This window comes from Ascaphus truei, chromosome 2 (assembly GCF_040206685.1).
Source record: "Ascaphus truei isolate aAscTru1 chromosome 2, aAscTru1.hap1, whole genome shotgun sequence".
Classification (NCBI taxonomy): domain Eukaryota; kingdom Metazoa; phylum Chordata; class Amphibia; order Anura; family Ascaphidae; genus Ascaphus; species Ascaphus truei.
Window position 1 is genome coordinate 433,539,754 of NC_134484.1, and position 13,127 is coordinate 433,552,880.

At 44.0% G+C, this 13,127-nt stretch overlaps 1 protein-coding gene across 1 annotated transcript in view; it reads right to left on the bottom strand.

Annotated features, from left to right (window-relative positions):
- Window positions 1-1,979: 1,979 nt before the first annotated feature.
- LOC142488279 (uncharacterized) overlaps window positions 1,980-13,127 on the bottom strand; it is a 28,658-nt gene continuing 17,510 nt past the window's right edge. The window contains exon 4 of the mRNA XM_075588652.1: window positions 1,980-2,146. Within this exon, the coding sequence (XP_075444767.1) occupies window positions 1,980-2,146 (167 nt within the window). The remainder of the gene's footprint in view (window positions 2,147-13,127) is intronic.

Genomic DNA, 13,127 nt, shown 5'->3' on the forward strand with positions numbered 1-13,127 from the left:
AACGACAACGTCCCTCTCTCTAACCCCGGACTTGGCTAACGGCCTCTCTACCTACCGTACCTCTCCTACCCCGATCCGGAATCCCAGACCACTCTTCAATCAAGACGTGCCCTCGTGGCTGTGGGTGGCGTTATTTCCTATCCCACCTCAGCACCGCGGTCCCGTCTCGTTTGTGGTGAGCACATCCTTACAGATGTGTTTTAAAATGATTTGAGACGCTATGAGTCTCGAGGCCCCTCTTAATATTATAGACGTGTTCAGCGAACCGTCTTTTGAGGGGTCTCCCAGTGCGGCCTACATATTGCAGGCCGCATGGACATTCTAATAAGTAAACACAGAAGTTGGTCCTGCAATTAATAAAGGTTTTAATATCAAAGCTTACCCCTGTTACTTTAGATTGAAAGTTTTTGGTCTTTTTACTATGCTTGCAGCCAATGCAGTTGGTACAAGTGTTGCAATGTTTTCATTTTTCTTTGAAACACCCACACAGTATTATAAAATAATAATAATGCATACAGTATATATCAATGTGCCCACTATGATTGAAATAGATCATTTAACCAAGAAACATGGCGATCTCTAAGGCCATCAATGGGACAGCTGGGAGAAAGGGAAGATAGCTATTCACGCCCAGTCCATCCCACTTGTAGGAGGGCTCTCCACTTAAGATTAGCATAAATAGCCTATCCACTAGGCTCCATTATCCCCTGAGGAAGTGACAACTCGTCACGAAACGCGTAGGGAGGAGGAGCCTAGTGAATTGAGCTGCCCGGGCACCCGTAGTTCCTGGTGTGAGGAGAGTTCCGGTCTGCCCCACTGCTGACGTCACTCTGATTTCCGGAATCGAGTGCAGCGCGTGGCGACCTTCCCCTTGGCAGCATTAGGAGCTACACAGGCTGCGGACGGCATTGTGAGCGGAGCTCGCCAACTTTCCACATTGTAAGTGTGATTTTATTGTTGTTTTATGTCAATAAATACCTTGTACGTTATCACACTAGTATATTTCCATATCTTCCCCGTCTCAAACCCCCCCCCCCCACACGCATTCATCTGTGGGAGCGTTGGAGTAAACCATCCCTACTACCACTATCGCTGAGTGAGGGGACCCTTGCAGACCAGACCACGTGGATCCGTGAGACGTTCTGAGGGACAGAGACGTGAGGCACAGATTCTCTCAACTGTACCTGAGAGCCCTCATCCTGTAAGTAGGATTTCAGGGTTCTAGGCAGGGGGGTAATTTAAAAAAACATACCACGCTATGTGCGTGCCCTGCTGTTTTTTTCTATGATTTCAGAGACATCAGCACATCATATCAGACAACACCCCTGCCTGTCCAACAACTATCAAGATCATCTATCTGGCATAGGAAGCCTATACTAAAGACTGCCCAATTGGTTCACGGTATTTGGGTTCATTGGACTTTATTCACAGCGCCTGGGACAATTTATTTGTATGTTTATTTGGTTTATACAGATTTGGAATAGTCTGTTGATTTTTTGTTCCTTAGGCTGCTTTTATCTTTTGATTAATTTTTGATCACTTTATGGTTATTCACCTTAATTTGTTATCATAGTTATCATTGGACTTTATTCACAGCGCCTGGGACAATTTATTTGTATGTTTATTTAGCTGAATTATTTTAATTGATTCAATAAAAGGTTTATTATTCTGGTGACACAGCTGATGAAATTTTGTTCCTCTGTAGGAAGCCTGTAATATGAGTGCTGCAGAGCATTTCTCTCTCCAACCTTCCATGGATGAATGCTAGGCTATATTTCTGGAGGGTTTGCATGCATCTTTACTTTCTTTCAGAGTCTGCTCTGGAGGGTTTGCATGCATATTTACTTTCTTTCAGAGTCTGCTCTGATCTGAGAGAGTTTCAATTGCAGACACAGGGATTTGCTCTTCCTGGTGAAGAGTGCCTCTGCTTCTTCCAGTGCTAACTTCCAACTTTCCTCATTGGAGTTGTTGCTTCACCGTTACTTCTTTACTGGCCGGATCATCCATATACAGTATGAAACATCCTTCAGGTTTCTATTCTTTGTTTCCGCAGTCTGTATAACCCTCAGGGCATCCTCATAGTCCTCCTTCCATTTCTGCACTTCTGAGTTGAGACTCCAGGTCTCATGGCGTGAGACTTCTAGCTCTAGTTTAAGAGCATGAAGCTCCATCTGAGCGACCTCCATCCGCTAAACTGTGAAATTCCTTTTGAGAGATTTTTTGGTTTGCAATGTTTTCATTTTTTTAAATTTCTTTGAAACACCCACACAGTATTATAAAATAATAATAATAATGCATACAGTATATATCAATGTGCCCACTATGATTGAAATATAAAAAAGAAGAAATCCCTGTATTACAACGAGTCACTTCACATTGCAATTGCAATGCTTCTTTGGTAGCCACGTCTTTATTCAGTGAATGTCCCCTAGTATAAAAGTGTGTGCATAATGTATTTGTCTCTATGTGCCCACTATGATTAAAATATATATGAAAAAATTGAAACATACAGTGACGGCCTCCACAGACTGTACACGACACTCCCCCCTCTCCCCCAGTCCATCCTTTTTTTCTAAATACAGTAGACAAGAAAACAAAAAATTAGTGCAGTTATGTGCATACTGTATTATGGCATTGTGTGCTGTGTAGTACTGTTAAACTAGTCTATACTGGAACTACTGTATACTGTGACTACTGTTAAATAGTTTGGAACCAGATGGCTGGTGCTGCTCTCTCTCTGGAAATAAATAAATTGAGCAGTTAGGTGCATACTGTACTGTATTATGGCACAGTGTACTGTATACTGTAGCTACTCCATATTGGACTACAGTACACTGGTAGTACTGTCAAACAAGTCTATACTGGAACTACTGTATACTCTGACTACTGTTAAATACTTTGTAACCAGATGGCTGGTGCTGCTCTCTCTGGAAAGAAAAAAATTGAGCAGTTACTGTACTGTAGGTGCATACTGTATTATGGCATTGTGTACTGTATAGCTACTCCATATTGGACTACAGTATGCAGTTACTGTAGTACTGTCAAACTAGTCTATACTGGAACTACTGTATACTCTGACTACTAGGAAAGAAAAAATCTGTGCCATACTTACCTGTATCATACTGTACTTACAATACTACAGTACAGTACTTCAGTATACCATACTACCTTCCTGATGCTTGCCCATTACGCGCGATCACAATGGGCAACACAGTCGCAATATGGTCAATATATTTATTGCATCGTTCCACGGTGAGTACATCGTTCCAAAAACTCAGTAAGCATTGCGCCAACTCAACCTTTTTGGAGGGTTTCACGACTTTTCGGATATGGTCCTTCAGCTGATGCCAGACCATTTCGATCGGATTAAAGTCTGGCGATTTGTCATTGGAGGGGGAAAAAAAGGACAATTAGTTTAAGAGATACAGTACACAGTAAAAACGGTGGGAAAAAATGAGACACGGTTACCGCACTTACTCCGCTGGCGTCTTCACCCACTTGATACCCAGCTCAAGGATATGCGCTGTTGACGCGGTGTGCTTTGGATCGTTGTCCTGGTAGAAACGGTGACCATCCGGGAACTCACGTGTGATGTATTCCACAATCTCAGGCACAATTTTCTCTTGGAAGAAAGCTTTATTCATGATTCCTATAACAAGAAAAGAAAAGTGCTCAAAAAACTGCACACTAGTACAGTACAGTGCGTAAGGCAAAAGCGTGTGACATACATTCTACTGTACCTTCACAGATGACGATACATCCTGGTCCACGCCTAGAGATGGCACCCCACACATGCATCTTCACTGGGTGTTTTGGACGCGGCTTCAAAGATATGCAACCTTTTTTGTGGATTGCAAAGGTGGCAAATCTCTCCAGCGAAACAGTGTCACGGTTGTGCTTGCCACAAACCTGGGTCAGACCGCGTGGCTGAGGTGGGGTTGTATAAGCACCGACCTTAGACCGCGCAGGCTGATCTAGATTGCGCAGTTCGTAGTCGTACGTAGCAGGGTCAGGACTGGAGAAGGTAGCAACATCAGTGGACAAGCCATGGTCAGGACTGGAGAGATCAGGGTAAACGTTATCCAAGTGGAGTTTCAGCAACAGGGAGTCAGGAGTTCCCCGCTTCAGCTTAGGAGCGTGGTCGCGGGAGCGGGTTCTGCACATGCGGTGACCATGGCCCATGGTACCGGTCTCAGGAAGGGATAGACAGACCGGAGTGGGCACACCGCCTGGCAGCACCGGTAAACCAGTGCTTCAGCGCAAGAGTCAAGAGCAGGCCTGTGCAAGGAGAGAGAGAGGTACAGACCTCAGGACTCGTAGACTGGTATCTGCTAAGGGTAGGGAAGCAGACCACAGGAAACAGGGAGCTTAAGTATACACTGGAGGTGCTCCGCTTCAACACAGGAACCTGGACACGGCCTCTGCAATGGAGAGAGAGCAGCAGGCCCCAGGAACGGGTAGACAGGCCTCTGCTATAGTAGGACAGCAGGCCTCAGGAAACAGGGAGCTGAAGTACACACTGGAGTCCTCCGCTTCAGCACAGGAGTCAGGAACAGGCCTATGCGTGAGACTAGCAGCCTCAGGAACAGTAGATAGGCCTCTGCTATGGAAGCACAGCAGGCATCAGGAAACAGGGAGCTGATGTCAACATGGAGAGTACTCCGCTTCAGCACAGGAGACAGGAACAGACCTCTGCGTGAACTAGGGAATAGAACTAGAGAGATTAGTACACAGAGCCAAGATTAGGGCTTGTGGCAGAACACTTGTAACATCCAGGAAGGATTATGCTCGGCAGGAAAGCATTGTGGGAAAGCTGTCTTTAAAGGTCAGTGAACCAATAGCAGAAGGGGCGTGTGACAGCATTGCTTTAATGAGTGAACCCAGGGTGGGGCTGCAGTGAATATCAGGGGAAGTGTTCCAGGACTGCACATTTCTGTAAGGCAAGGCAAACAGCAAACTAAGGTGCGGATCCGTTACAAACAGTAGACTCGTCAGTGAAGATGCAATCCTGGAAAGTTTCTCCACTGTCGATCCATGCCTGGGCCTGGACCACTCTCTTGATTTTGTTAACGTCCCTTATCATGGGGTACGCTCTGTAATGACAAGGAATAAATAATTTTAGAGGTACAGTTTCTTAAACAACACTTTTACCTCCTGTACTGTCCAGTACTAACCTCACACGTCCATATTTCCATCCAATTCTGCGTCTCATCTTCTTTATACTGGTCTCGGATACAGTGATATTGTGTTTTTCCTGCAGAGTGTATTTGACCCTTAATGCACTCTTCTCATCATTCTCCTCGCTTATTTTGTCGACCAGAAGAGTTATCTCCCTACAATGTACAGAAAAACAACAATCCGGTATTAATTAATTAATATGCAGCAATATAAACAATATATATACTGTTGTTATAAAAATATACAGAAATAACTATAAAATTAGATAGATCTACACAATATATTGTTCTATTAATATGCAGCAATAAAAACAATATATATACTGTTATAAAAATATACAGAAATAACTATAAAATTAGATAGATCTACACAATATATTGTTCTATTAATATGCAGCAATACTGTATAAACAATGATAGATATACTGTATTATATAGTTATATAAATATACTTACGCGTTAGTTACCGTTGGTGTCCTCGTTTGTTGTTTGGTTTTTCCGTGTGCATGATAGCACACGGTGGTTGATGGCACAACGAGGCCAGAAGCAGCTAACCAGCGTTGGATATCTGCAATTCGGTGTCCGCTCGTGTACATCTCCTTAATTCTCATGCTGAGATCCTTTGAAATCTTTTTAACAGGCATTGCTGCAAGTAGAAAGAAATACAAATACAAGAATGTATATTCAATGTTTAGTCGATGTGTATTCAATGTGCAGTGAATCCACAAAATGGATGGCGTATTTATACGTTAATGACTCAGATTTGCGTACGCCCACTTTCAACACCTGTACCTCGTCGCCATGCATAAAAGGTTACACACTTTGCATAGCCCACCACTCGATGATCTTTATCTGAACTTGCCCTTGTCCAGATACTGCATTGTGCCATCTGCTTCCATGGATCAACCCCGATTCTACGGACGCAAGAAGCCACTCGCCTCTGCCGTGCCTATCACGCAGAAAAAGCGAAAGGCGGCGGCGGCGACAGCCGTTTCCAAGCCAAGGCCAAAGCGACAGGCTAAGGCTAATAAAGAAAACCTTCTGCTGACCCCAAAGGCTAAGGGTTTTAAAACACGTAAGCCTTATTATGTCAGGAAGAAATTCGGTGATGTACACACAACGCAAAACAAATGGCAGCCAACCCATCGAACCCGCAGGCCACTTCCTCGTTTATGCTTCGACGACTCTGCAGCCGCTCTCCCGGAAATCTCCCCATCTTCTCCACTACTCGTCCACGACGCTGCCGCCGCTCTCCTGGAAACCCACAGGCCATCTTCGCCACTGCTCTTCGACGATGCTGCCGCTGGTGCCCCTGAAATCCACGGGTCACTTTCTCCATCCCTCTTTGACGACGCTGCCGCTTCTCCTCTCCTGGAAATCCACAGGTCACCTCCTCCACCCTTCTTCGGTGACACTGCCGCTTCTCTCCATGGAACCCCCATCTCATCCTCCGTAGCACCCATCCACCCAGATGTCCACAGCACGCCATGCACAAGAACCAGCTCGTTAGACCGGATGCTGAATGGGATAAGTGTGGATATCCCCGGGAACTCTATTGTGCTGGCAAAGATAGTTCTGCTTCTGGAGACCATGCTAAATATGGATCAATAGATGCAGACAATGGATCAACGGATGGAGAAGATAGAGACTGACATAGCGGGGATACATCATTTGCTCGGTGTTCATGCCCCTGTATCTCGACGCCGGAGCAGGAGGGTGGCATGGATGTGATGAATGGGACCTTCGACCACCTTCCATCAGCAAGCGCACCCCCTTCACCAGAAGATTTTGTGTACATGTATGCCATTGAGGAGGAGGATATTGTGAACTAAGTGATATAAGGCGCAAACAACTATAAACAATAAAAATAGTGAATATAAAGTAAAAAGTGATGTGTGATGAAAATATTCCAACCACCCAGCTCAAACCTCACTGGTGGGACCTGTTTCACGTGTTCCAAAGATTTAAGCAATTTTCTCAAACATCCAGGGGGAGCATATGGGGAAAGAGAACAACAAGGTACACAAATATAAGTGCAGACGTTAACAAAATGTAGATAGATTGTGTCTTGGCTCGTATAGATGTACTACTCACAAGAGTTCAGAGCTAATCAAGCAGTTGGCAAATAGGGTTGCCACCCATGTAGATGGCTTAGATCTGGACCCCCCTTGTTAGAGATACTCCGTCAGCAAGGTAATGTATGCAAAATAGAGAGAGAACTACATAGTGCGATCAAAATGGTACAACTTTATATTTAAAAAACGGGTCTGTAAAATGCGCACTTACAATGTGCCAGTAAAAATCAAGCATATATCTCACAAATGGAGAAAGTAGAAGCTCCCCGAACCGGGTGTCTGGCTTTCTTCCACAGATCTGTATGCCGGTTCAGAGCCTCCCTCAAAGCGCCCGTCCAAGAAGATGACGTCACGGCTGCAGAGTTGGTCAGCTACGGGTCGCGTCTGAGCCCAAAATTGGTGGACCCGTAGCTGACCAACTCTGCAGCCGTGACGTCATCTTCTTGGACGGGCGCTTTGAGGGAGGCTCTGAACCGGCATACAGATCCGTGGAAGAAAGCCAGACACCTGAGGGAGGCGGTGAGCAGTTCGGGGAGCTTCTACTTTCTCCATTTGTGAGATATATGCTTGATTTTTACTGGCACATTGTAAGTGCGCATTTTACAGACCCGTTTTTTAAATATAAAGTTGTACCATTTTGATCACACTATGTAGTTCTCTCTCTATTTTGCATACATCACCTTGCTGACGGAGTATCTCTAACAAGGGGGGTCCAGATCTAAGCCATCTACATGGGTGGCAACCCTATTTGCCAACTGCTTGATTAACTCTGAACTCTTGTGAGTAGTACATCTATACGAGCCAAGACACAATCTATCTACATTTTGTTAACGTCTGCACTTATATTTGTGTACCTTGTTGTTCTCTTTCCCCATATGCTCCCCCTGGATGTTTGAGAAAATTGAGGAGGAGGATAACATGACAACCCCGTCAAGACCACGCCAGGAGACAACACGGCGACCAAGACAGGAGGAAAGCTTCCTCCCAGACAACCTACCCTCGCCCGCCACCACAAGCACACCCGCTCACAGAAGCACACCCGCTCCCAGAAGCACACCCGCTCCCACAACCCAACCAACACACTTGCATCGAGACGGTGCCCGACATCATCCTGCGCGAGCTGCCCCAGCCACTCAGGGTGATGAGTGCTGGTTTACCCCACAAGTATGCCATGTTAATTTTTAAGCACCACGTGTCCTACTTGGTGTACTGCGAGTGGGCCTACAAAGTGAACTATGAAGGAAATCGCGAAAAAGGGCGCTTCCTGATAATTTAAGAAAGACTACTGTGGAGGAATTGCGGTGCTTTTTTTCAATTACAGATCCTTTAATGAAAAGCATTCGAGACTGCATTAATGGCATTTTGCGCCATACAAGGCATCGGCCCTGGAAGGACAATCTGGTGGGGGTACGCATTTGTGTAAGTGTTCAACTGTTGTTTATTTTTTGTAAATGTTTTGTTCCAGTTCCCGAGGGCCGCAAACAGGCCCCGTTTTCAAAGGTTATCCTGAAAACCGGGCCTGTTTGCGGCCCTCGAGGACTGGAGTTGTGCAGGCCTGACTGACTGTTCTGTACACCATCCTAATGGAAATGTTTTGACTTGCTGTACTTTAACAAAGGAGATGTTGCATTTTGTATATTTTATGAATACATTTTTTTTAATAACAACATGTGACTGTTAACCATACTGACTGACTGTAAATGTTTTGACTTTCTGTACATAAATGTTTTCACTAGCAGTAAACCATACACCTGTTGATGTTTTGAATTGCTGTGCACTTAAAAGGTTTTTACATTGTACAGTATTTGTAAATAAATGTTTTTGTACTTACTCCACCAATAAAAGAAAATGTTGATTTGTTTTAAATTGTTCCATTGTCTCCTTTTATACTGTAACAAAATACAGTGTTTCTAGAATGTACAGTACTGGCCAGGCATACTGTACTGTATACTGTAGGCATGCTCAGTACTGTACATCACAAGAGTATTAAAACAATACATGCTGTCCGGGTATATAATACACATATGTACTGGAATACATGTAGAATAAATGCATCCTTTTTATTTTCTCGGGTTTATTATAAAGTATATATATAAACTGTAGACTCTGAGAGGGTTTTTTTAAAATCCGATTCAGCAATGTGCAGGCATTGTTACACAAAGCCATATTATCCATCGAAATCCCTCCATTTGCCGTTTTCCGGATGAGATGACAAAGTTTTCTTTTCTGAGGAAAAAATAAATAAAAGTTTTACTGTAATGGTCAGTCCCCTAAAGAAGTTCCCAGTCAGTCCCACCAATAATTTTCTTGGGGGGCGTCTCCTGTTCACATGCGCATGCGCCTACCCTCGATGTGATGACACGCATATGCGTTTCAAGAAGGTTCCAATGCGCATGTGCCTAGCGTTCCACCAATTGTTCAGTATCTACAGTACTGTACAAGCCGCTCAGCCAATGATATTGCTTACAGGAGAATCGCTTGACTTTTGAATCGCACTGATATTGATATTTTCAAAATAAAAAAAACAGAATAAAATACGGCAACATTACTCACCATAGAATTTCCCATTCAGCTGGCGCCGGGCCACTGCCAGTCCCGTATTCTTGATCATACACGTTGACAGGTGACAGCGGGACTACTACACCTGTAGTCAGCTGATGAGGCTGGAAATCGCTTAGGTACTGTACATGCAAGCTTGCTCGAAACTGTACGCGAAATCCAGAAATCCGGCTCAGGCTGCAGGTATCCGTGCGCGGACAGGCAGCAAGGGTTGCCACTGACGGTCGGACCGCTATTGGAAGCCGGTGCTGGTGCTGGCGCATTGCTTGCCAGCGACTGATGTTTCTTAGTTGGTTTTAACACGACCTTTTGCCGTCTGCATCATAGATACGGGAAAAACCCGGTGATACACACCAATACCCTCCAATAAATTCGGGATCAATACGAAAAAAACATGGATCACTACATAACATTTTCCTTATTGCACGCTTCCACACATGAGGAGCTGGCGAAAATTTGTAAAAGTCATAGTTTTCGATAAAATACTGATAAATTTGAACAACTGTTGCCATCTTATCATCTGTTGAATTAATCGCGGCCCATATTAAATAAGCGTACGTTCTGTCGGGTTTTTGGAACACGGGCTGCACTTGTACACTCATGGCGGCGGGAATCTCTGGACAATAACCAGACCAGAAACTGGTGCTTGTCTTTCTTTAATATGAAAAGCCTAACTTGATACATTATTGTAACCTCTTCCTTCAGTCCCAAGGCCAATTTACAATAGACCACTGTGGTATCTTTTTTAAACGAAAAACCTGCAAGTCGACACATTGCTGAAGCGCATGCGCATTACAATTCATGAATATCTGCCATCTGGCGGACACGCGAAGAATTGCAACCAATTAAATCCAAACCATTCTCAATAAACACATCAACCGCGCATCAACCGCGCATCAACCGCGCATCAACCGCGGCTGTGAATGCAATATGAATGCAGTATGAATGCGGCATGAAGCGTAGCATTCGAAAAAAAATCCCGGAAAAATGCGGTGATGTTGGAGAGTAAAAGGGGCTGCGACAGTATTACACCTACAGTAGTCACTTTGGGTCCAAGTTCAGCTAGATTTTGACTTAACATAACTTCAGTAGTCTGACCTTTAATTTTTTCCTTCCAGCCGGACAGGGCTTTAAGTTTCCCTCTGACCCTTGACTTCTGTGTCTCCCAGAGAGTAAAAAAAAAGAAGCATCAAGAGAAATATTTAACTAAAAATACCCTAAAAATACTGCTTGAACCCAGCAGAGATATCTTGTACTGTTTGGGAATTGATTAATAAAGATTAGTTGAGAGAACATTGGTTCATTTTGTGCTTTATGAGAAGGCCCTATAGAGTAGTCATAATTGTGGAATGCTCAGACCAAGCGGAAGACAAGATAGTTGCTGACAAAAAGTCTCCACTCAGTCGAGTATCTATCAGGATATTGTCTCTCCTAGAAAAGCTGTTAGGGCGGGAATAAAATTTAAAGTCCTTAAAATTAGAATTTATCCATCTCCATGAATCAATAATAATATTTTACAGGTGTAACATCACTATTCCCCCCGCCCATCTCCCTCCCCCCCATCCCACGGGAGATTTGTGGGTAATGAGGTGTTATGGGGCTGTGGTGCTAACCTGTTTGGGATACAGAAGTCTGAGCTTCCGCGCTTGGGGTGCAGGGTGCAGCGCCTCCACCTGTGAGTATCCCACCACAGATGGGATAATCCCTCACAGGAAACTATACCCCCTGGGAATAACCACTTGCACAATAATATAAACCATAGGAAACTTTACCAGCAGGGCATGAACATAATACTCACATCAATTGTAATACACAATGACAATCTCCTCTCCTCTTACAGGGAGACTATCAATACATCTTCACCCTCTTTCTAGGCCTGGCCCAGACATCCCCAGATGCAATGTGTCACCCACAATGTCCAGTAATGTGTGAAATGTAGGGCTACCCCCCTTTGTTGAGTTGGTGCACAGTTGGGTACCTTCCCTCTGAAGCTTGGGCAACATTGGCCTCCTCCCTTTATGGAGGCAGACGCAGTATCCCATTATGCAGGGCCTCCAGCAAAACTCCCCTCACTCCTTACCACCACCAGCAGCCGCACACGTGGTCTGTGAAGGGTAATGAGGTCCTCACTGGCGTCCGTCCTGCTCCACGTTGTCACAGGACTCTCACTACTGGGGAAAGGTCCCTAACTATGGGCCACCCTGCAATACACACACTACAATGTTTGGGGCCTATCTTGAGCCTAGGGGAAAACACTGTCCTAGCCCTGGGATACCTGACTGGCTCCCAGGACAGCCTGTGTGCTCCGCGTGCTCCTCCAGCACTGACTGTATACTGGTTAACAGTTCAGATATAACTAGTCTGTCAGTCTGCCTCCTCCAACATGGCCAACGCAGTCCCTTCAGAGTAAGGCTGAGGAGCTGCATAAGAACACCCAGGAGGTATACCCTACTACACAGGGAAAGGGAGTACCTGTAAAATTAAAAAGCATGTGCATTTTCTAGAAACAGGAACACAAGAACATGCGTTTGCAATCAAAGTGAACACAAAATAAGTATATGGAAGCGGTGTTTTCACAATTGTAATGTTTCAATTTGTAATGTTTCCTTCTGTGTCATTTCCTTCCACTACATACATTTTATGTATAATACTTTCTATTCCTGATTCTGATGTGTAAAATACTGTAGTGAACCTTTCAAAAAGAAAAAAAAAATTGTATACCTAAGAGCTATATTATGTTTGGCTGAATGCCAGAATTTAGAATGTGCTACTGTACTTGTGAGATTATACTGAAGACTATACATGAAAGAGGTTTATGGACAGAATAACACCAACCATTATATTTTCACATAATATTCCAATTCTGAGTCTCTTAGAGATAATATAATATTTAGAAATAGTAAATAGAGGAATTAAAATTACTTGTAATTACTTTTGGTTCACATCCAAGTGGTGATAGAGCCAAGCTGGGCTTGGCACAACTTTCTTGTGTCATGTACTATTTTTCTAGTAGGGTGTGGATTGTTCTTGGAAATGTACAGGGGTTGTTCTTCTTTTAACTTGACAGATTGGGTATACATCCATGAGCAAGTTGATCTTTGCAAACATTGATATACATTTGGTTTACCCACACAAAAAATAAACGAAACCCTTTGTTACCTAAGGAGCATGGCTGCAACATAGTGCAAAGTATTATTGTACTGTACAGGTGTTTTAAAACACAAATCTAAACAAGTACTGTAATGAGTAGTTCTAAAATTCATATTCTATAATTGGACAGTAACACACACACACACACACACACACGCACGCACAC